The sequence below is a fragment of the Haliaeetus albicilla genome, chromosome 8, assembly GCF_947461875.1.
Source record: "Haliaeetus albicilla chromosome 8, bHalAlb1.1, whole genome shotgun sequence".
In the NCBI taxonomy this organism is placed as follows: domain Eukaryota; kingdom Metazoa; phylum Chordata; class Aves; order Accipitriformes; family Accipitridae; genus Haliaeetus; species Haliaeetus albicilla.
Window position 1 is genome coordinate 26,221,915 of NC_091490.1, and position 24,333 is coordinate 26,246,247.

Below are 24,333 nucleotides of genomic sequence, written 5' to 3' on the forward strand. Positions count from 1 at the left end.
ATATGATATTTAGAATGTTTTCACTTTTTTTGACATTGTGATATGAACTTGCCGTAGTTATGTTAAAATATATGTAAAATTCAAAATTGGTAAATATTCTTTGGACACTAGTAAGCATAGCTGTTTGAGAGTAGCATTGGTTTGTTATGAGAAAATATCTCTGCAGTTCACTATATGGTTTACTGTAGTTTAAAAGATTTTTGGACCACAGAACTTCTTCAGCTGTGTTGTTTCTTCTTGAAACATTGTATCACAGCATGATCACCTTAAAATGAGGAAAAGGGAAGAGAGGGAGGACCTGTCAGATTTGGAATGATATTTGCTTTGAATTGTGTATTCAGGTAGCATCTACTTACAGGAGTGTCTTGTGAACAGACAAGACTGCATATGAATACATGCTTGGTTGTCCTCAAAACAATATACCCTTAACACTTTGTAGCTACATTTGGAAAATGGTTTATGTGAATATTTGGTGGACTGATATGAAGGGGCCTAAACAGTAATCCAATTTTTAAGGGGTTCATGGATCTTCTCCCCCTTCTTTGTAACAGGGTTTAGCTTTTAATGGTAGCTAGGGCAAATATCAATTCTTACATTCTTGCTTATGCCTTTCCTGGGAAAAATCTGAAGTCAAACTACAGATGTTTGGCCCCATATGTTCACAGTGTTCCTTAGTATATATATGTGTACTGAAACTGAAAAAGCTATTACATATCATATACAGAAGTGCTATTTAGAATATATAAATTTTTGAGACTGATTGATAGCTTTTACTAAAACAAACTATGCTATTTTGTGTACCAGCTTTCCAGGCTTCCACTGGCTTAAATCAATTTTAATTAAGATTTTCTTTAAAGTACTGAAGTAACTGTCTTTTCAGGAGCAGTTAAACCCTTTCATAGGATTCACTGTGCATAGCTCTTCATTATTAGGTTGGTCTTCTGATTAAACTATTATGCATACTTGTGAATAAACACAGTATTGTGGCCACTTAAACTGGCAGTTTGAAACCAAGGTCAATTCTAATGTCTCAAATCAGGATGCTGAAGGCAAGTTTATGAAAATGAAATGTTTTAGACTGCCTGTGGTAATATCACTGACCAGGATATGGTACATACATCTCAAAACAGATCAACCTTAGGTTGTTCAAAACTGTAAAGTCCAAATAAAGTAGATGAAAAAAACCAAAATCAAAACTCAAACAGAAACAAAAAAACCCCCCACCACCACAAAACCAAAAAAACCAGTGCAGTATCCTGAATATAAAGGAAATAACTTGATAGCAAGTTAGTAGAGATTGATGATGGCCAGAATAGCTGAACAGAATGTTTCTGATCAGTGTTTTAAATTAATAACAAAGTGAGGAAGTGGTATAAATTCTAAAAATATCCCCTTATTTTAATAAATAAAAACCAACTGCCTAATTGTGAGAGCTGGAGGTGCTAGTTGTCTGTCTCCTCAGAGATTTCTCAAACAAATAGATCTCACAGCTAATAAACTTCTGATGTGTTTCAGTCCTGTCTCCCATGGGCTTCCATGGTATTAGGCTCTATTCCGTGCTTGTTATTGTCATGCGGACAAGCAAGGTTTGGATCATTCAGCTACAGCTGGGTTATATATATCTCATAACAGTTAGTTGTTAGGACTTTTTTGTTTCTCTGTTTAAACTGAGTAGAAGAAACATAGGAAGGGGCTTATGAAATGACAGAAAAATTGTTATGCAAAAGTCCTTTGCATTTTCTTCCTCATTTACAAAACCAAACACGTTGTAATGCAGTCCTGTATGCAGCCAGTTCACTGGGAACATCCCCAAAATAAAATGCACTGCCACTAGCATGTACTCAAATGAGGATACTGGGGAAAGATTAGTAGATCATAAGAGAAGACAATTTAAAAAAAAAAAAAAAAAATCCAGAGCTAGTCCTGCATTTACAAGTTCATGAACAATTTTAGTTGTGATCAGAAGGTCAGTGCTTACAACTCTGAACTTGGACAAAGCTTTGCTAGCATGTGCTCAGAGATTTCCCTTCATGTAAAAAAGAAAAAAACCCAAGTTATTTAATTTCTAGTTTTTAACAAGGAAGCAACAAAATGAAAAGAACCTGTCCCACAAACGTTAACAAATGTATGAAGATGCGTTTGCCTTTTCTCTTCTTGTTGGCAGATCCCCCTGCAAGGCCACACAGGGAACTGAAGCAACTAATCTGTCACAGAAACTGGTAATGGTGCAACAGGTGGGAAGAGGAGAGCAGGCAAGAATGAGCAGTTGGGTGGGGAGAAGACAGAGCTACTTATTTTGCCTCAAGAATTATAGAAAGTAATTTTTTCCCATGCTAATCCTTGTCTCTGTGTTGTTGTTTTCCCATGTCAGAACATCTACAAAATGTACCTAAGTGTTCAGTGACAGCATTCAAAGTTCTGGTACTTCCTATCTCTTCTTTTTTTCCTGTAGTAGTAAAGGAAAATGTTTTCCCATACCACATGGTTTTGCCTTCGTATATTACATATGCATATGCAACAGCGGTGCATAGCCTCATCTTCATTCATGAGATGTTTTCCTTCCAGATTAAAAAAGAACTGTGTCTAAATTACATGTTTTCCTTACAACATATACATCACTAAAACAGTGTGAAAACACAAAAGTAGAAAAAGCAATGCATTTTAAAGAAAAACACCCTAGTGATTATATTGCAGCTGCTGGTATTCAGTCATGTGACTAGCATCTATGAATGTTTTATGTATATACATGTATACTTTGTATTTCTGAGGGAACTCTCTACTGTGAGGTCCTTGTTTGCTGATGAGATTTGCCTTTCATTCTATAAGGAATCTGTTGATTCATAAAACCAGAAGAGAGACAACAACCCTCAAAAGAAATTCCAGGATATGCTGCTGAAATATAGAAAAAAAATTGTTTTCCTTTTTGAATTGAAAGACAGCTGAGACTGGAGTTGGTTATACATGGTACAGTTATTTATCTTAATCCTTACTCTACAATTCATTGGTTACTGAATTGATCTGAGTGCCTAATAGTTTGTACTCTAATTGTGATTATTTTTAACGTCAGAGCAGATACTTACTGCAGAACCAAAAAGCTTGGTTATTTGGAATGCATTGATGAGAAAAGTAATACATACCACAAATAGTTTTGTTAAAAAAATAAGAAGGTAATTTATAAAGTTATACAAACTGTATGAAAAGTTTTAGTAGTAGTAATTCTTTACAGTCAACTGAGGAGGATTAGTTTTGTCATTTGCATGGTGAGGAGGGACTATATACAGTGCCCTCACTTTCCCCAAGTACTGCTCATTGTGGAGTCTGCTTAATAATTAACCTACCAATATGCCTCACAATTTGAAATTGATTTTTCATTTATGTAAGACTGATACACTACTTTTCCTCTCCAGGAGACAGATGTACTATGTACTACTAATGGTGCCGTTAAATACTTTGTGGACTCGAGGTGGAGTTTAATAAGCTGCAGAGGTGAAGTTTGAAAAGCAGTAGAGAAACTGAAATGGACATGAACTTCCAGTTAAGTTTGTAATTTTTGCACTAAAAAAAAGACATAATTGTTTAGAAACAGATTCCAAGCTGAAGAGTTGAGTTTATTGAATGTCTGAGAGATTTGCATTTAAATACAGTAAAAAAAAACAACCCACAACCAAAAAACCCACAAGCCACCAACACATCCTGAATAGTTTACTATATAAGAGTCTCCAGTATTCTTATAACACAGTTTACAAAAAAAAAAAAAAAAAAAGAACACTACATCTAAATATGAAGGTTATATTCCACTTAAAATATGCACAATTAGAGAATCACTTCATAAAGAGTTGTAACTCAAACTCAGAACAATAAATTACTAGGATACAGTTTTATTAAAAGCTTGATTTCTGTGTAAACTTCCTATTTAAAAGATCTGCTCAGGCAAGAAAATAATTGGTTTCTATTAAACAAAATATCTATGGCAGTTAGCTGTGTCTTTTAACATAGAATACAAATTTGGGCTATGGAAATTCCCTTAAGAATTACATAAGTAGCTGTACAATGTTTTTTAAAAGTCTGTTTTCCTCAAACTATGCCTATCTTTCCTAGTAAGCTTAAGTAAGCTACCATCTAACTATTACTGGGTGTAATAGATTTGTCAACAAACATAGAAGTGTTAAAGAGTACTGAAAGCAACTCATTTAATCAAATTTCATGCATCTTTTGGCTTGCAGTAGGATATTTTTGGTACAAATTAGTTATACAACAGGAAAGGAAACTATCATGTTCTGAGAGATAGTTGTATACTAGCAGTTACGTAGGTTCTGTTTAAAATTCCCATGGAGGACAGAAATGGATAATACCACACTTCTATTAATAGCAGCTAAAATATAGTCTTTGTATTAATTCTTTTACCCATTAAAACACTTTAAAAATATTATAATTAACAGTAGGAAATAAAAGTATTTAAGTACCATAACTGAGAAATAGCTCATATTCATCATATTCAGCAACAGTACTCAAGCTTTAAAATCTGAAATTTCCTTAAAAAACACAAATAGAAATTAGTTTAATAATTCTACTATGGATTTATGGAAAACAAAGCCTGCTTTTCCTAATTTAACCTATTAAATATGGCCTACTTCAATAAAAGGGTGTCAAACATCACTCTGAGCAGAATTTGAAGCATTCAGAGCTTAAAAAAATGGCCACACTATTTGTATTTTTATTTAATCCAAGCCTTACTGATAAACAATACAACTAATTATAACAAAATTAAGGTCATTTGCAGTTTACACTTAAATACAGTAGAGCCCAGCCTGAATGAGAATTGTGTCATCTAACACATCCCTTTTAAAATGGATTCTTTCATAATTCTCAATTTTAAGGATCTTTCTTGCCTGTCAGGCAAATCACTGTTTGTGCAACTTTAAATACAGTACATTGACCTTAATGTAACAGTAGACAGATAGTGAAAGAAGTGTTTAACAAATATGTTGCACAGTAAGACGTTTTCAGAGTGCAGAGTTCATCTACAATAAAGTGCTTCTCTTAATAAGTTATATTGATAATAGTATAGATGTTTACCTAGTTTTAAAGACTAGGTTGCTTAGTAAATAGGTTAATCTCCCTGTACCTCCCCAGTCCCGCAAGGCACATTCAAAACATGAGCAAAGCACTAACTGTGAAGGATTAAGCTACAATAAAAAGTTCTAAGTGGTAGTAAACTGACTAGGTTTGTAAACAGTACCATCCCATTGAATCTCAAGGTTCATGCATTACTGAAGAGAGTTTCTGTGGAAGCAGCTTTTGAACTCCAGATTTAATAATCAAGCTAGCATTCTTCATAATACACTACTATGCCTTAGTATTTTGACGTGGAATCCCACTTCTTTTGTCACTTGCACAAAAACAGATGTCACATTTGATGCATTTAAGCCTCTAGACTTCATTTACAGTTAACATAACTGATTACTGGCTGGTTTAGATCCATTTAGTTGGGTTTTTTTAAAACGCATGTGAAGTTCACCTCTACTGTTCAACCTTACAGTGAAGTTGTGCTCAGTACTCCTAAGAGGTTTTGTTTATGTTAAAACATAGCTGGGCTGTTTTGTGGAGGCCTTAATTTTGACTTGATAGAAGTAATTAGCTTCTGTAAGGCTAAAACAGCAGGTAGGATCAAATTAACTAATTAGTTTCTTCAGGTTCATTTAAGACAAACTTTCAGAAGCTTCTTTAGAAAAGAAGTTATGAACAAAGTACATCACCACACGTGATCTCCCGTATAAAATACTGAAATGGGACTCACTTCATCCTGCTTCCAAAAAATGTTTCACACAATTTAAAAAGCAAGTAATACCACTAGCATCAGGTAGAGCTTACAAAAACAGTCCAAATGCTCGCACAAGGTAGACATAGCTAAACATTGCCTTCATACCACAGAAGATGAAGCTCTATGAGTAAGAGGCATTCCATTACTTTTCAAAAAAAAGATCACATTGAGTTCATTTTGGCTTTCACAACCCTTGCAACAGAGCAAAGAAAACCAGAAGTATCAATGCCAGAGCTCCAAGTTTTCCTCGTTTGTCATTCTAGTCTAGCGTTTTATCACCACCTGCTCATATGCTCCAGATCCTACTCTGAAAGAATGTTTGAAAGAAGTTAGTTCAATTCCAATTTAAATGGAAGCTAAACAGCAAGTATCACAGATCAGCAAATTTACTGTTTAAAAAAAACACCCCCCCCACCCCAAACCCAACAAAAAAACCCCAGCTGAACACCTAGTACCAAAACAGTTAAATGTGAAGGGTAGAAAACATGCGTAGTTACCATGTCACTCAGTAACCTACAGTTTAATGCTTTAAAGCATTTTATGTTTTACTACAGTTAAAATGAAGAATGATAAATAATGTTACTGAAAAAGAAGATACTGTTGGACTTGTCTATAGTTCCTTAAATATTACCTTTTGGGTACCCCTCTCACCCCAGCTATATCATATGCAGCTAATACTTTTTATATACATATATATAAAAACAGATAAATGTATCTAAAAACCAGTAAGTGATAGTCATCTTATGTTAAGATACAAGAAAAACGTCTTCCAGTCTTTTGTTCATGCTGAATTGTAAACAAAACTCTCTCATCCCCCACATGACAGATCATAGTGGGTTGTTTTACATGGCAAATTGCAGTACTGTGTAAAAAATCAATAGGGCAAGCTCTTCCTTAATATAATATTCTGCCCGGACTGTTCTGGTAACTGAATTAGGACAGATCTCTATATACTACTGTAGTGTGCTCTGTAACCATACATGTAATCCTAGATAGAAATTAGTGTGCCCAGTTTGCAAATAAACCAATGAATTATCTTTTAACTGACAGTATTGCTTGCTTGTGTAAAATACATTTATTTTATAACTTTCAACACATTATCAGTTGCCTTTATACGTAATTCCAGAAGTACTTGCTGAAATACTGATGCTATGGTAATTTCCTGAGATAAAGAAAAATCTTAAGAGTTACACTGGACTGCAGAATCATGGTATTAGAGCATATTCTTACCTGTTTTTAATGTTTTCTCATCTAAGAAGTCTAATACATTCAGGTCAAGTCATATATCAGAGTATTTGAAGAGGGTTTAGAGAAGAAAAAATATCCCTGATTCTAAACTACAAGAAGATAATCTGAAACAGATTATCAGAGGAGAGAATTTAGGGCTACAAATAGTTGAATGATGAACAAACCATTGAAACAGGAATAGTGTAGCATATGGAAACAGGAGTTGTGAGCAAAACTAAAGTGAAGAAAATTAGGCTTGTTATCAGGAAGACTTAGAAGTTTGATACTGTAAAGGTAGAGGAGTAAAACACTTAAGACTTTCGTCCAGCTCCAGAGAGTAACGTAGCAAGTCTATAGAGCTAAGATTCCAAACTGGTGCCTGTTTCCTGTGTCCATACTGAATCTGAAAACTTTGGAACTAAGACTCTTCAGAACCTCTGAAAATTATAATTCTTATGGCTGACACATCAGTTCTATTTGGGAACTAACCTACAGGTTTTGTTTTAAAACCCGACAGTCTAGCTCTTTTGGTGCTTTTAAATGATAGAGAAGAGAAAGATACAAAGATCAAGAATGTATATGCAGAATAATTGCTGTATAAGATGCATTTTTGTTTAGTATTACCTATGGATTAGTTGTTCAGGCTACATACCTGTTAGGTAAATGATGGCTTCCAAAAGAAGTGCTTCCACCAGGGCCCACAAATAATCTTAAACCTTCTTCTAAAAAGCAAGGGAATTAAAATGTTAGCTTCCTTTAACGTTGCCCTAGCTAAAACTAAGTCATTTTAAATCTACCAGTTTTACAACTGATACTTTCAGATGCAAATGTTTTAAGTAACGAAGAACAAAACTTCACATGTTATAGGTTGGAGGAACTACCTTCGTCATAGATTTGCCCCTGCTCTTTTCTTTTCCGGCTTAAATTAATTCTCTGGAAAAGTTACCTGAGTCATGCAAGGGTCTTTTCAACTTCTGGGAGACAGGATGAAGCAGAAAACGTAGTGATCCATATGCACAGTCCTTATGATTACAAGCAAGAGGGACTATGCAGAGAGTAGATTTTCCTAAGGCCTGTAATGTACATCAATTTTCCCTAAGCTTCCTTATTTATCTCCATACCTTCTGCACTTGAGTCTAAACTGAAGTCTTGACTCTGGAGTATTTTTTCAACTATATCATCAGCATCAACTCTGGTAGCATCAACTCTCTTCAGCTGTGACTCCACAGAGTCTTGCTTTACAGGATGTCTGCAAAAAATATATATTTAGAGCTCTTAGAAGTGATATAGTAAATGATATTTTACTTCTGCTACGTAAGCCTTTCAAGTTAAGTGTACCTGCAGAGTTTTTCTGGTACATCTTTAACAGATGTATCAATATTAGCTTCAGTTACTTTTGGCTTAGTCTCTTCACATGGCTCTAGAATGCTTCCAATTCCTATTGAGGTACTACCCACCGAGGTGTTTCTCCTGTGGCAGAGTTCAGACAGGCTGGATGATCTAGAGTGACATGTGCTATATCCTGTTGGGAAAGTGCGGGAGAGCTAGGTTAGGTATGTTCTTGACAGCCAAGGTCATTACTTATATTTTACCATCCTGAAAGCAGAATTTGTGTTTTGTCTTCTTATAAAGAGACTTCAAAAGCCCTATGAATGTATGTGCATACACCACCTAGGCCATTCACTTCAGGTTTTGTATTCTAGCACATGCTGTTCTCTTTTTGTTCTAAATAACTCTTGCTTCCTAACAAATATAATGACTTGGTGTCATTACTTCCCCTTCAGCTTTTAGAGCTAAGTCTCCATTTGTAAGTTATTTGTTTTTACATATGGAAGAGGTAAAAATCTCATTCAGATATGTTGCTGGGTGAAAAACTGGCTGGATGGACAAGCCCAGAGGGTTGTGAAATGGGGGTGAATGGGGTGAAATCCAGTTGGCAGCAGGTCACAAGTGGTATTCCCCAGGGCTCGGTGTTGGGCCCTGTTCTGTTTAATATCTTCATCAATGATCTGGATGAGGGGATTGAGTGCACCCTCAGCAAGTTTGCAGATGACACCAAGTTGGGAGGCAGGGTCGATCTGCTTGAGGGTAGGGAGGCTCTACAGAGGGATCTGGACAGGCTGGATCAATGGGCTGAGGCCAGTCGTATGAGGTTCAACAAGGCCAAGTGCCAGGTCCTGCACTTGGGTCACAGCAGCCCCATGCAGCGCTACAGGCTTGGGGAAGAGTGGCTGGAAAGCTGCCCGGCAGAGAAAGACCTCGGGGTGCTGGTTGACAGCCAGCTGGATATGAGCCAGCAGCGTGGCCAAGAAGGCCAATGGCATCCTGGCCTGTATCAGAAATAGTGTGGCCAGCAGGAGCAGGGAGGTGATTGTTCCCCTGTACTCGGCACTGGTGAGGCCGCACCTCGAGTGCTGTGTTCAGTTTTGGGCCCCTCACTACAGGAAAGACATTGAGGTGCTGGAGCGTATCCAGAGAAGGGCAACCAAGTTGATGAGGGGCCTGGAGCACAAGTCTTATGAGGAGCAGCTGAGGGAGCTGGGGCTGTTTAGTCTGGAGAAGAGGAGGCTGAGGGGAGACCTTATAGCTCTCTACAATTACCTGAAGGGGGGTTGTAGTGAGGTGGGTGCTGGTCTCTTCTGTCAGGTGGCTGGAGATAGGACGAGAGGAAATGGCCTCAAGTTGAGGCAAGGGAGATTTAGGTTAGATATTAAGAATTTTTTTTTTACTGAGAGGGTTGTCAGACATTGGAATACGCTGCCCAGGGAAGTGGTGGAGTCACCATCCCTGAAGGTATTCAAAGTGCGTAGATGGGGTATTCCATAATATGGTCTAGTGGGCATGGATGATGGTTGGACTCGATGATCTTGAAGGTCTTTTCCAACCTAAATGATTCTGTGAATTGGTGGAAGCTAAGGGAAAAAGCTGTCTCACATTCAAACAGATAATTCATTGTGCTTTTAAGAGGAAAATAATGTTACCATCCCCACACCTGAAACTCCTAGGAAAAAGCTTTCAACTTCAAACCATTTTTTTAAACATATAAAGTATACTTATTTTTTACGTCTAAAACTGTGAAAGTAAATAAACCCCAACAATTCATAACAAAATTGTTAACAGCTACCTGACAGTTTTGACTGCTGACTTGCATAGCTTGATGTCCTGGAATGTCCACATGCACCAAGTTCATCTGGGACTGAAGCACTCTTTGATGAGACATCTGCAACATGTGCAAGTCAGATACTGTTGCTAAAGCCAGCTTTGTTATTACTTTGCCTGTAATCTTGATTAGATTCAAATGTCAGATTTCCCAGAGGGATTAGGGATTTGTCACTGGTTTTCTACAAACCCTTTGAAGATTGAAGTGCTGCAAAAATAGCATGTATGTTAACAAACATGCATACCTTAAAAAAAAAAAAGTTTCTGAGTAAAACAGAGAGTACCATTGGGTTAGAAAGATTTGTATGAAATGTAGTTCTAGATTTGTCTACACTGTCAATGTTAAAGAGATTACCATGCTTTCCATAGTACCATAGTAGAATGGTGTGCTAGATGTTTTCTGGCTGAAAAAGTAACTGTGGTTAAGACAACTTAAGCTGTGTTTAGGGTGGAAATGACTAAGCTATGTAAGAGCCTGAAGCTTGTTAAAAGCAAACAAAAAAACCCATAACCACCCCCAAATTTCAACCTGTAATAAAGTGTTTTAATAGTATTTTTTTTCTAATAGTCTAAATTTCAGAGTAACTACTTCAATTTTAAACAATACTTAGAACTTTTACCACTCAAAATTTACTCAGTTATGCATATTCCTATGATTCATATGTTGAAAATCAAGGGCCAGATTAAATGCTCAGTCAAAATAAAAATCCAAAGCAAATCAAGAAATGTGTCACACAGAAAATGAAAGATTTTAAATGTTAAAAAGAAGGCAGGCTATCAATCCAGTTTCTGGTCTTTCTTTCCATTAAATAAACTGTTGCAAAAGTAAAAAAGAGAGATTCTACTGATGTTATCTAGGAGAGTGTGTCTCAAGAAATAACCAAAGAAGGTCCCTTTGTCGGCCAACTGTCACCATCCCTTTACGATTTGAAGTATTTTATATATCTCCTTGAAGCTATGAAGCCAGTTATAAAAAAATTGAGAAATTAAGAGCATTATTTTATACCTGCCATGCCCAGATGTACTACTTTTAAGTTTTCTCCACCTTTCCTGTCTTCATGCAAAGATTCTGGTTCTCCAACAATTGCTATAGACATTGCTGTGGAAGGAGGCCTGTAAGAAAAAGGTGGTTAAGATTTGCTGTACTTTTGCTGTAATCCCTCCAAATTGATCAGCACATATTTTTCTTTTCAAGTAAATCGGCATAGTTCATGCTGTGCTTCAAGTTAATAGGCTTGTAACTTTTTTCTCAAAACATGCTGCCTAGCCCCCTGTTAAGAAGAAAAAAAGGGAAAAAAAAAAGGCTATCGCTATTGAGCTTAAGGACATTTTACAAAATCCATCTGCTCAGTCCTTCAGGCTTCTGGGGATCCTTGGAAATGCTTTTCCTTTTTTGATGATTGGTGAAGTGTTTATTTTTAAGTTCTAAATTTTTTTTTTTCAGTGTATGAATCACAGGATAATTTACATGCTAAGAATATATATAATTCAGTACTTCATGGAATACATGATGAGACAGTAAATTAAAAAAAACAAAATCCACACAATGACAGTTGGCCTACTTGGATAGTGCACTGTGATGTACTCCTGGCTTTGTTTCATCTCTGTTACAGTACCTGAGGAGATTCTGAGCTGATAACCCTCCCGCTCCTAACAAAGGGGCCTATGTTACCATATCCATGTATTCCCCTCTAAATTCTACCTCCTGCAAAATAAAAAAAGCATCACGTACACCATAATTTAAATTTGGCTCAAGATTAAAAAAGATTTTAATAAAGCTTAAATGCGTGTTTCAGATTATACCAAGACCCAAAGGGATATATTTTATTAAAATGAATAAACTTCTAAGTTTGTGTTTTGCTAGTGCAAAAGAAACTAATTAGAAAATGACAAAGTGAAAGTAGTCTTCTCTTGCAAGCAAACACAACTAAAATACATTTCAAGATGTTACCTACAGTTTTTTTCATGCTTTGTTATTTTTTACTTTGGGAACAGACTGTTGGTCTGCATACCAATGGATATTTGTTGACATTTTTAGATTTGACATATTCAATAAATTAGTCACTGTCTTCATGTACAGTAACATACCCCTCTTATGTTACATTTGAAAGTAAAGAGAGTAAGAGAAAAAGCACTTCTAGAAATACAATGCTTGTGTGACTTAACTGCATAACATACTTTTGAAAGCAAGAACTGAATGATTTCAGGGATGTCACCTCAGATCAAACATCAAGCCTTCTAGGCTTCTTCATAAACTATGTAGCTGATCCCAGATTGTGAAATTGGTTTAAGGTTTATTTTTCCTTCTACGAAGGACATCTGGATTAGATAATTTTTTTGTTCTGTTTGTGTTGAAAGCTTACGTTCCAGGAAATGGTTATATCATCATAAGAAAATGCCAAGTCTGAATAATTTCAGTTAGAGATTTTTTCTTAGGGAGCCAGAAAACTATTTAGGTACTAATTTCAACTCCTTCGGTACCAGCCAGTAAAGAACAGAAATACATTGTTTTATTAGTATTCTGGTGGTGCGTTTCTTCCCCCTCTCTGGGCTGATCTACAAACTCAGAAAGTCTCACTAGGCCTTAGCATAAGTGTAATGAGTTGGGCGGTTAAATGTCCCTTGACTGTACCAGGAACTCTTGCATGGCTAAGACAGGGAGTCATGCTGACTGACCCAAGGACTCCTGCTGCCTGGCAGAGGTGGGGGACGGGAGTAGAGATAATTAGTTCTCTCCTGACAACCTTGAGACATATCTCAGTCCTCTCCTAACTATCTTGGAATATCCCGTATCTGAATCTTAATTCATTCTCTGACAGCCCTGAAGCCTTCCTTATCTGACTCATAACTCATGCGTAACGGTACCAGCACAACTGGAATCCCAGTAATTTGTTGATGACAAAAGTCAATCCAAACGTATAAACAGCAGTACTAAGTGGGATGCTTTGAGGTCTCCTGGATCACAGGGCGCTGCGACTGGCATCCCCTCTGAGTGGCATGCCTCAGAGCTCGCAGACTTTCCTGTTTGTGAAAATTGGAGGTCTTGTCACTGAAAGCAGACAAGAATTGGGCTGATACTCTCTGCTCCTTCAGGCTCAACCCTTCGCCCATTGAGAAAGATGCTGAAGCATTTGATGTAAGCATTTTCACGGAACTCAAGGGGAATTTTTAACAGGTATACACCTCCTTTACTCACTTACGTATATCTCTTAGTGTCTTTATGCATGTGTGTGTGTACTAACCTGAATATTCTATAGCAAGCATATTACAAATATTGCTTTTCAAATCTATACTTACATTACTGTTGTGAACTTTATTTGACTGTGAATGAATCTCAGGCTACTTTATACTCACAATCTCTTTAGATATAAACTGTCGACCAAGTCTGAGACTAGGAGACAATCTAGCCGCACCTAGACTCCGACAGGGGTTTAGAAAGCAAAGGGGTCTTCTCTGAACCTCATGACTCAATGGGAGGGTTTCCCCTACCTTTTTATTCCATTAGACATAAATGGTTGCCCAGGTCTGGGACTAGGAGTGGATCCAGCCACACCTAGACTCCAAGAGGAGTTTAGAAAGCAAGGGGGTCTTCTCTGAACCTCGTGACTCAATGGGAGGGTCTTCCCTACCATTTTTACATTCCCGATCTCTGTACAAATCACGAGAAATCAATTCTAACTCGATTTTTCTTCATATGTTTCTCTTTTGCCCTATTGCATCTTCAGTCTTTGTATACATAATGTTAGTTTGATTCTAACTTAATTTTCCTTTGTGCGTTTCATCCATGTATTAAGTAATAGAGTGAACCTTGCCATCGAATTCTGTGAAGTCGTGCTTTTATATAAATTCCTATTAAATCATTTTTGCTAATACCATTGGAGGCAATTCTTTAAGCAGTCCAAAACACTCTACTTCCTGACAAGTATACAAGACTAATGATCAGTTAGTTGCCTTTGAGAAATTGTTTATCAGTACCAGTGATGTATTTGTTAATAGGTCCGACTCAAAAGTAAATCAAGAGTTGCTAAATAACTAGGGATACAGAAAAGCTTTGCCCAATCAAACAAATTCAGGTAATACCCTCTTACTATTTATTCAGTAAGCACAAGATGAGATTTTACAGTGTTCTATTCTTATTGAAGGTTAGAAGCAGAGAGGATAAAGGGCCATTAGTGGTGTAAGGGGACATTGAAGAGTTCCTGTGGTGAATCACCTGAGCTAGACTGGTGCAGGCAATGTTCTCAGATCTCCTCAGAAACAATGGTTAGGATACAGCCACAGCAGTAATGCACAAAGTCTCTAGTTGCTACAGAAACCGGTTCTCAATTTCTTAATTACACCAGAACCTACCTCGAACCAACTAAAACCTACAAATGAGTTACTTCATACTTGTACCTCAGACTGAGTTAGGTCAGTGCTGCTTTTCTTGGAGCTTCAGCCTCATTTCACTTTAAATGCAATCTTTTTTACTTAATAAAGACTTCAGTATATGTTTACTGCTACAGTTTAAGCCTGTATGAGATTATTATCCCTCTTCATTGGGTTATTCAGAGGGACATTGATTACCTGCACTAATCTGATAAAAGATGAGTTTAAATTCCATTTATGAGAGTATTTTGAATAGGAAACCTAATCCGTAATGAAGTAAAAGTGTTTTAGTGTAGCAGTTTGTAAGTAAACACTCTATCTTTACAATGGAAAATATCTTTGATCCAGCATAAGGTCTGAAAGTATAAATGAAAGTTGAGAACCTACACAAAAAGTTGAGACTGACATAACAAGGGTGAAGCTAGCAATTTTTTGCAGATTGTTTTCCTTAAGCTCATTTATTCTTTTCAAGTTATATGGAATACTTGGAACTCTGCCTTAGATTGTTTTTGAAAGGGCTAACATAAGAACAAGCATGTTGTCTCAGACCAAAGGTCTGTCTAGCCTTGTATCCTGTTTCTGTCAGCAGCAAACAACAGATGCTGAGAGAATATGGCACACATAGTAACGTATCTCCTGAATATTCTTCCTGCATCTCCTCATCTGTAAGTTAGGTATTTCTTAAGCCTCATCTGATGTTTTATACTTAATAGCCCTCAGTAATTTTTTTATTCAGGAATCTGACTTAATTCTTTCTTGAGCTTTTATTATTCACAATGTGTAGTAGCAAGGAGTTCCAGAGCTTGATCACATGTTGTGGGAAGAAAATACGTCCTCTCATTTTGATTCCATCTCCTACTAGTTTCAGTATAACAACATGATGAATGGCTTTCAGGTTATTATAAAATATCTTGTATAATACAAATGACGTGAGAGTTCTTCACTTCCTACTGATCAGGATAATTAAGGCATGGTTAGCAAGATAGTGGTGTTCTCTGGAAATAGGAAGTTTGCCAATTGTACTGATTCAGTTTAGTTATTCATAAAGCTTGGGTGCCTCATAACAAAATGGCTTATTAGTCTAGAAAGAAGGCAACAATTTCATCTCTTTCAAGACTAGGTTTTTCCCTAGCATGTGTGATTTTTCTGTTCTGTGGTTAGTTATGGAAGATAACGTGCTCTAGCAAAACTATTACATTTCCTTAACTACACATTAAAGAAAATAAGGCCAAAGGATCCCCAATATATAGCAGTGTATTTTCCTAGCTACCTCCCCCCTCAGATATTACCTCTTGCATCTTCTACTAAGTTGCATAATGTCTTTGCTAACTAAATATCTGTAAGTGCTTTCTCTTGTAATAAGTCATATCACACTTCTGTTTTTTTTGAAAATAAATCTTTTAAAATCACCTGAGACTTGTGAATAAAAGGTGTAACAGCACATTTTCCAAACACAAGTATTAGTCGGGTCACCCCACACCAAGTATATTTATATAAGCTTGCTGCAGGAACAGTTTCCCTTAAGTGTTTCTTTGATTATTTTTTTTTTTAATTACAGATGTACAGGCTAGTATTCTTTCCTTAAAAATATACTAAGTATTTAACAGCAAGGAGAACTATGATACTCCTACTGGTATTTTTACCACATTAGCCATTATTCAGCTACCATCCCATTTGTTTGTGCCTTTTTTATTTTATTTTTTTTTAACATTGTTGCCAGGTTGGAGACATTCATAAATGCAAATTAGAAGTGTAATTCTGAACATGGAATGTATGACCAAAACACTATCCCACACAGATTTTTCATAAACTTACGTTTTAAAGCATGGGTCTCCAGACATTAGCTGCATGTTGATCAAAACCTACACATTAAGAAAACAAAACCCACTGTAAGAAAAAAAATGGAATTGGTCTGTGATACGTGGTCATGTCACTAAGTGATACTTGCCACAAATCTTACATTTAAGCAAAATAAAATGGCATCATCACATATGCAAATAAACACACTTATGCAGAGAACTACATCTTTTTTCTTAGTACACATGCAAACAACACAAAATAGCATTTAAAGTAACATAGCTGCACATACAAGATTCTGCAAGAGATCAAGAAGAATCATAGAATCATTAATAGTTAAGATGGCTTCAAGGGAAAAATAGGAAAAGGAAATCTGAAAGATTAATGAGCAAACAGAATATTGTTTAAAACAGTGTGTGCTGAAGTATGTTCTTTGCTGAGAATGTTTAGCAAACTGCTAGCATACAGGAACGGGTTGTGCTAACATCTGAGATAAAGTAAAAGCACAAAAGGTAAATAATGCCATAGGACAACAATGCATTGAGAAGGCTTGTTAGCGGGGTCAAAGCCATCAATTAAAATTTTTTCTGGAAAAAGTCTATGACTATCTTAAAGAAATCAGTGCATGCTTAAACGGACTGTCGTGGTTTCAGCCCAGCCGGTAACAAAGGACCACGCGGCCGCTCGCTCACTCCTCCCGCCCCCCTCCGGTGGGATGGGGGGAGACGGAGGAGACAAAAGGGAAAAAACCCTGGAACCTCGAGGGCTGAGATAAAGGCAGTTTACTGGGACAACACAAAGAAATTGCAACAACAACGACGGTACTAATGAAAGAGTATACAAAAAGAGTGATGCACAGTGCAACTGCTCACCACCCGGGACCCGACGCTCCGCCACTTCCCCCACCAAAAGTCGAGACCACCCCCCGGCCCACTCCCCATATATATACTGAGCATGATGGCACATGGTATGGAATAGCTCCTTGGCTAGTTCAGGTCGGCTGTCCCGGCTGTGCCCCCCACCTCCCAGGTTCCTGTAAAAGTTAACTCTATCCCAGCTGAACCCAGGACAATGGTATACTCAATAGTATGAGAAATGAATCCTGGTGTCTTGGTAGGAAAAGAAATTTTTAAAATATTTACTTGTAACATTCTGTATGTAATTATTTTCAAGTTAATGCAGGTTATTGAATTTTTTAACTCCTTGGACTAATGGGAGAGGACAGGAGGGTAGGTTTCTTCAAACAATGTTCACCAGTTGTTACACTGATTACTATGAAACAGAAAATGGAAAGTTCCAGGAGTCATGGAGGTGTTGAAGCTGGCTTATACATAAATAAGCCAATTAAGAGATTCACTCTTAGAAAAGCTGCACAGGAAGTTGCCCAGTCTTAAAGATATATTTGCTACATTTATATGAATGTATTAACTTTTTCATCGTGCTTCCCTATTCAATTTTTCATTTCCTGTTAAAATAGGAATACCTTTTGAAAACTTTTATTTTACAGCTATCCATCTCCATTTCAAAGAGTAGGACGAATTCTATTTCTGACTGCATGGATTTCAATGATTCTTTCTAAACAACACTAATGTTTTTACTTTAAATAGCTTTCCTTCTAGAAAGAGGTTCAGCAAATATGTTTTAAATTTCATTAAGTGCTTAATAATACCACTTGTTCTCTGCTTTATTAGTTTGAGTACAATAAAGGAAACAACATACTTTGAGAATGGAGTTATCCTGTCTTGTTTTTTTGGTATCATAACCTTCCAGTAAACAGCGACGAGTGGTATTTCCTGATCCAGCAAACTCTGCTAGATTTAAATCTGCAAATCCCAGCTGTTAAGAGAAAATTACAAAGTTAGTAGTAAGCATATTACTAAATGAAGGTACTTGCTACATGCACAATATTGACTGCCACTCAACAGCAGTTTCCCTCAAATATGAATAAGAGGATGCCCATTAAATGGAGTGGCTCAAGGCAAAAAACAGAAAACAAACTTTGAATGTCAAATTCTGCATAGCTCTATTTTCAATTAAAAATTAAAGTCTCAAAAGAAAAAAGAACAAGGAGAGTTTATTTTTAAAAGTTAACACATGCAGAAGGGTTTACTTTTATCAACCCTTTCAGCATACTAAATGGAAAGAAAAAAAATATTCTGGTGGTATAATATTCTTACATACTTATTAAACATACTGATCAAAAGTTCCAAACCTCTGTGTCACTATAATACATATAATGAAATCATGGGTATTAGAATACTATTCTGGAATTACTTTAAATGGGCATAAAATGACAAGAAATAAAAGCTAATTCATAGGCAAAATTAGATACATCTCAATTTACCTTTGCATATGCCTTTCCTCCTTTTAACTCCTAGAAAAAAAAGAAAAAAACCCATGCCATTAAGCCATTAAAGATACTGACTGAGGCTTTTTGTTTGTTTTGGTTTTTTTTAGAAAAGCAAATACTAATCTTCATTTTAAAATAGCTCAACACACATTTGCTAGGCTGTACTGTTGTCATTTAGAACTTAATAATGTCCTTGGTGCGGGCCAGCAGGAGACTGTCATCTTGCGGAGAGGCGGAAGGGTGAGTGCCTGATACAGACCAGCACTTGGATCTTGCAAAGTCTAACCCCAAAGGCAGGAAGTGCTGCATACAAAATTCTGGTACTTAGCACAGTTCAAGGCTTCTAAGTTTACTGCTGCTTACTAGAAGTATCTATCAAGGGGCAATTTTGTAAAGACCAATGAGCAATTCATTTGCTGTCCTGCTGGAGTAAGTGTTCTTTTCAATAAGAATGTAAAAAAACATGAATTAGTCAAGCTAAGGTTATTAATAAGATTACTACGGAATTTTGACTAGAAGAATACCTGACATGGTTGCAGCTAAAATTTGCTTTATGAAGTTTATCAGATATTTAAAAATTAAACCAAAAGAAGTGAAGAAAGACCAGGGAAAGAGGAGAGGAGGGAAAAAGAGCTACTTACCTTCCGTACAGACACCCTGCAAATGCAAGTATCCAGAATTCCCGTTGTGGCACTGGCACTGATTTTACACATAAATAAGAACTTTTTCTTCCAGCGGACACAGTTTGCCTGTACTACCTCCCTGGAAATAGAGAATGTATGCTTAGTATCAGTTGCATATATATTCAGGACCATAAAATGCAATAGGACAGCTCAAGAACAAACACAGGTTCCACTGTTTGTAGAGTGGTCACTTCATGTAAAATCTGATCCAAGGCCTGAATAATCATCCTTCATTCTTCTCTTTGTGTAGCAAGAGTAATAACTGTTTCAAACCTTGAACACAATATTAGACCAACAGAAAATTCAACAGCTATGTGTTTTTGCAAATGAATGAGACCGTGATTTCTCCAGTTTGCCTCAGAAGAGTGAAGTCTTCCTGAACATTAGCTCCCAGGCACTGTCGTCCAAGCTGCTGAGCTTTGGAATGTGCTGAAGATACCTTCTTTGACAAGTAGTATTTCAATACAGAGAAAGGGAGCATCATACAAGCAGAACTAGATAAATTTGAGGCCTGGAAAAGTTCAAAGGAGATGATATATAATAACCGGATACAAAGTAATGCACTTGGGGCAAACAAGAATTTCAGCTACTTACTGGGACCTTGCCATTTCAGAGCAAAATAAGACAACTAATACCTTGTCGTGGTTTAACCCCAGCCAGCAACTAAGCACCACGCAGCTGCTCACTTACTCCCCCCCATCCAGTGGGATGGGGGAGAAAATCAGGAAAAGAAGTAAAACTCCTGGGTTGAGATAAGAACGATTTAATAGAACAGAAAAGAAGAAACTAATAATGATAATGATAACACTAATAAAATGACAACAGTAGTAATAAAAGGATTGAAATGTACAAATGATGCGCAGGGCAATTGCTCACCACCCGCCAACCGACACCCAGCCAGTCCCCGAGCGGCGAATCCCTGCCCCCACTTCCCAGTTCCTAAACTAGATGGGACATCACATGGTATGGAATACATTGTCGGCCAGTTTGGGTCAGGTGCCCTGGCTGGGCATGAGAAGCTGAAAAAATCCTTGACTTTAGACTAAACACTACTGAGCAACAACTGAAAACATCAGTGTTATCAACATTCTTCACATACTGAACTCAAAACATAGCACTGTACCAGCTACTAGGAAGACAGTTAACTCTATCCCAGCTGAAACCAGGACATACCTGAACAGATTTGTTCATTGCAGGAGGATTACAACCTGACAGTATGATGCAGCTGAAAAAAAAGCAAAATGTAGGATGCTTTCAGCTATATTAATGTTATTATATAAGGCTCAAACAGAACACATTATTCTGTTTGGGTAACTCTGGCTGAGCAAGAAGACTCCAAAATTAACAGGTACAGGGAGGACAAATGGAAAACTCCTGTATCTTATAAGAAAAAAATTACATATAATAAAAATACACTAGTGATTCAAACACTTCAGAGACCAAATAACTTTAAGTCAAATGAAAAGTGGTTAGGACCAAAATAAGGCATAATCAAACACCCATTTAAAACTGAAAATTACAAGGTCTCAAGCCACAGAGCAAGTTTCTATAACAGCCCTCAAATAAAAGAAGTAGGAGCAAAAAAAATCTTACTGTAATTAAAGACAAGTTTGGCCAGTTTGTCAATAACAGGGGACATAAGGACTGTGATTCTGAGGGACCTGCCTCAGTGATCAAAAGCTCTTTTCTAGTCCCATGTTTCTAAACTCAGAATGTGGAATGGTCAAGAAACTGATAATTTCTTCTACCACTCTAATCGTTCAAGTACAGTCTTCACATATTAAAGCAATATTTGTCCTTTCCTTTCTCTTCCATTTTTCTAATACATACATTCCTATGTTTTATATCAACTTCTTACAGCAGCTTATTATTGAAGATCCAGTTTGACGTCTTTAACGGAGGTAGTATTCTACAGTTCCACATAAGCTGGAGTCAGTTTATCACACCTGTGGAGAAATGATGAATTGCAAGGCTCACGCAAAAGCTCCGATTTGCTGTACTGGTGAGACTGCCAGCTACGGCACTCACCGGCACCATGACTTCCTAAGGTAGGAATAAATTAGCCTGCCTAAAACAAGTCAGTTTAATGAGCACAACAGACTAACGGATTCTGATGATACAACACTGAGTCATATTCAAGCATGTGACCTAAAAGGAACAGTCTCTGTACACCATGATCTACCTTCTATCTTTTATGTTTTACATTGTAAACTTTCCTGTGCTTTGGAAAAAAAATAATCCCGAACTGCCAGTATATGAGTTGCTTAAATCCAAAATAGAACCAGAATTCAAAAAAGGGAAATTACAAATAGTTACATCCTCTACTGGAAACAGGCTCAGGCAAGAAGTCATTAAGTAGAATACAACCTTAAAGGGGTATTTGATAACTGCTAACATTTGTTGCACTTAGAAGACCTAGGAATAACTATTGTAGCACTTACATGATAGTTGCTCAACTCTCAGGTAAAGAAAATAGTCAACTAGATGCCCACTGTCAAGCAGAACACATCTATCCAAGTGCATAGGTATCTGGGGTCTGCGTATTTGCAAGTTTCACAACACTGTGCTTAAAGATCATGCAACTCCTGGGAACACAGTGGTCCAGCCTTACTGAAATTAAATTAGAAATGAAATCTCCAGAAATTATTTTCATTAAGTTCTTTTTTTTCTAAGTAACATTTTGAGCTAATCCTAAAAACAAAGACATAAAAGGCCCTCTTCTCTCTTAAAAACACCACCACATCAAGAACTGTTTTACCACAAGCAGGAAAAAAGGATAAAAAACTTTTTCATAAGCTAACTACAAATTTTTGCTTCAGATAAAGAAGGGATATTTATGTCGCTACCTTAAGTTATTAAATTCACTGTAGTACTCTGATCCTTCTGTCAACAGTTCTATCAGGATAGATTGAGAATGCTAGAAACTTATGAAACAATACTAACGTCCTCTTGTGAGCACCAGAAGCAACAAGCCTCCATTGATACTGAAAGACAATAGAATTGCTCATGGCCTCAACCCTGCTGGTAGTTATCCTAACTTTCGGGAGCTTGTTAGACTATAAAGAGTGAGCAGGAAGGTGAACTTGAATGCAGATTAACTAAGTGATATGGTTGGTCAAGATTTTCTTTCACTAAAACCATCACATTTTGGCACACTGGTAGTATTCCTCTCAAAAAAAACCCCAAATGCATAGACACAAAAAATTCCAGAATCAGATTTTATTTCTAGTTTCAGCACAGAGTAAGAATGTCAGTTTTAACACAGCACTCTACATTAAAGGGAAAATTAAAAATGCCATTGCCAAACAAAGTGATTGTAGTAGCTGGCTGTCTGTTTTACTGGACTTTAAAGAATTAATGAAATTAAATCTTACCAGAAATATCTAATCAATACTAAAAAGCATGCAATTATACAAACCTTTATTAAGTCTCAAAGAGCAAGAATTCTTACCAGCCCTTTAACTTAACCTCCTCCTGCATTCTATCTCTAGTTTCAGATCCAGGCGTATCAGCTATGGCCATGTATTGGTTTTGTGTGGCAAGGTTTTGGTAGCGGGGCGGGGGGGGTTACAGGGGTGGCTTCTGTAAGAAGCTGCTGGAAGCTTCCCCTGTGTTCGAGAGAGCCCATACCAGCCGGCTCTAAGATGGACCCGCCGCCGGCCAAGGCTGAGCCAATCAGCAATAGTGGTAACGCCTCTGTGATAACATTTTTAAGAAGGAAAAAAAGTTGGGACAGAGAGAAACAGCCGCCGGAGAGAGGAGTGAGAACATGTGAGAGAAACAAGCCTGCGGACACCAGGGTCAGTGAAGAAGGAGGGGGAGGAGATGCTCCAGGCACCAGAGCAGAGATTCCCCTGCAGCCCGTGGTGAAGACCCTGGTGAGGCAGGCTGTCCCCCTGCAGTCCAGGGAGGTCCACAGTGGAGCAGATATCCACCTGCAGCCCGGGGAGGACCCCACACCAGAGCAGGTGGGTGCCCGAAGGAAGCTGTGACCCCATGGGAACCCCATGCTGGAGCAGGCTCCTGGCAGGACCTGCGGATCTGTGGAGAAAGGAGCCCACGGAGCAGGTTTTCTGGCAGGACTTGTGACCCCGTGGGGGACCCACGCTGGAGCAGTGTGCTCCTGAAGGACTGCACACTGTGGAAAGGACCCATGCTGGAGCAGTTCGTGAAGAACTGCAGCCCGTGGGAAGGACCCACGTTGGAGAATTTTGTGGAGGACTGTCTCCCGTGGGTGGGACCCCACGCTGGAGCAGGGGAAGAGTGTGATGAGCCCTCGCCCTGAGGAGGTGAAGCGGCAGAAAATAACGTGTGATGACCGTAAACCCCATCCCTGTCCCCCTTGTGCCACTGGGGGGGCTTGGTGGAGAAATCCGGGAGTGAAGTTGTGCCCGGGAAAAAGGGAGGGGTGGAGGGAAGGTGTTCTGATATTTGGTTTTATTTCTCATTACCTTACTCTGGTTGATTTGTAATAAATTGTGTTAATTTTCCCCAAGCTGAGTCTGTTTTGCCCATGACGGTAATTGGTGAATGATCTCTCCTGTCCTTATCTTGACCTGCAAGCTCTTTGTTATATTTTTCTCTCCCCTGTCCAGCTGAGGAGGGGGGAGTGATAGAACAGCTTTGGTGGGCACCTGGCATCCAGCCAGGGTCAACCCATCACAGGCCATGAATCCACGGGAAGCCTGCATGTATGCATTACTATGCATCCAATAATATCTGCAAAACACTTCCAGCCTCGAGTGTCCTTTTGGAAACTAGAAGCAATGTAGATTATCTGCTATTCATTATAAGGCTATAAAACAATGCTACAAGACTGAAAGTGTTCACTTGTCATCCATAAAGGTCAGAAAATCCCTTCTCATAGCACCTGTTCATCATACAAGTAGGACAGTTGTCATCACCCTTACCATCCTCCCCTTATCTCC

The 24,333-nt window shown here is 37.8% G+C and overlaps 1 protein-coding gene across 6 annotated transcripts in view; it reads right to left on the reverse strand.

Annotated features, from left to right (window-relative positions):
• EEIG2 (EEIG family member 2) overlaps positions 1–24,333 on the reverse strand; it is a 38,620-nt gene that overhangs the window by 1,965 nt on the left and 12,322 nt on the right. Inside the window, exons 1-11 of one of the 6 annotated variants that reach the window (XM_069789444.1) lie at positions 21,264–22,278; positions 19,364–19,484; positions 18,717–18,746; positions 18,092–18,208; positions 16,391–16,437; positions 11,214–11,320; positions 10,173–10,268; positions 8,387–8,570; positions 8,170–8,297; positions 7,701–7,770; positions 6,163–7,173 (exon numbers count right to left, since the gene is read on the reverse strand). In XM_069789444.1, the coding sequence (XP_069645545.1) occupies positions 7,128–7,173; positions 7,701–7,770; positions 8,170–8,297; positions 8,387–8,570; positions 10,173–10,268; positions 11,214–11,320; positions 16,391–16,437; positions 18,092–18,208; positions 18,717–18,746; positions 19,364–19,484; positions 21,264–21,328 (1,011 nt within the window). In that variant the 5' untranslated portion in view covers positions 21,329–22,278 and the 3' untranslated portion in view covers positions 6,163–7,127. The other 5 variants (XM_069789445.1, XM_069789443.1, XM_069789441.1 and 2 more) reach the window with 5 other exon arrangements.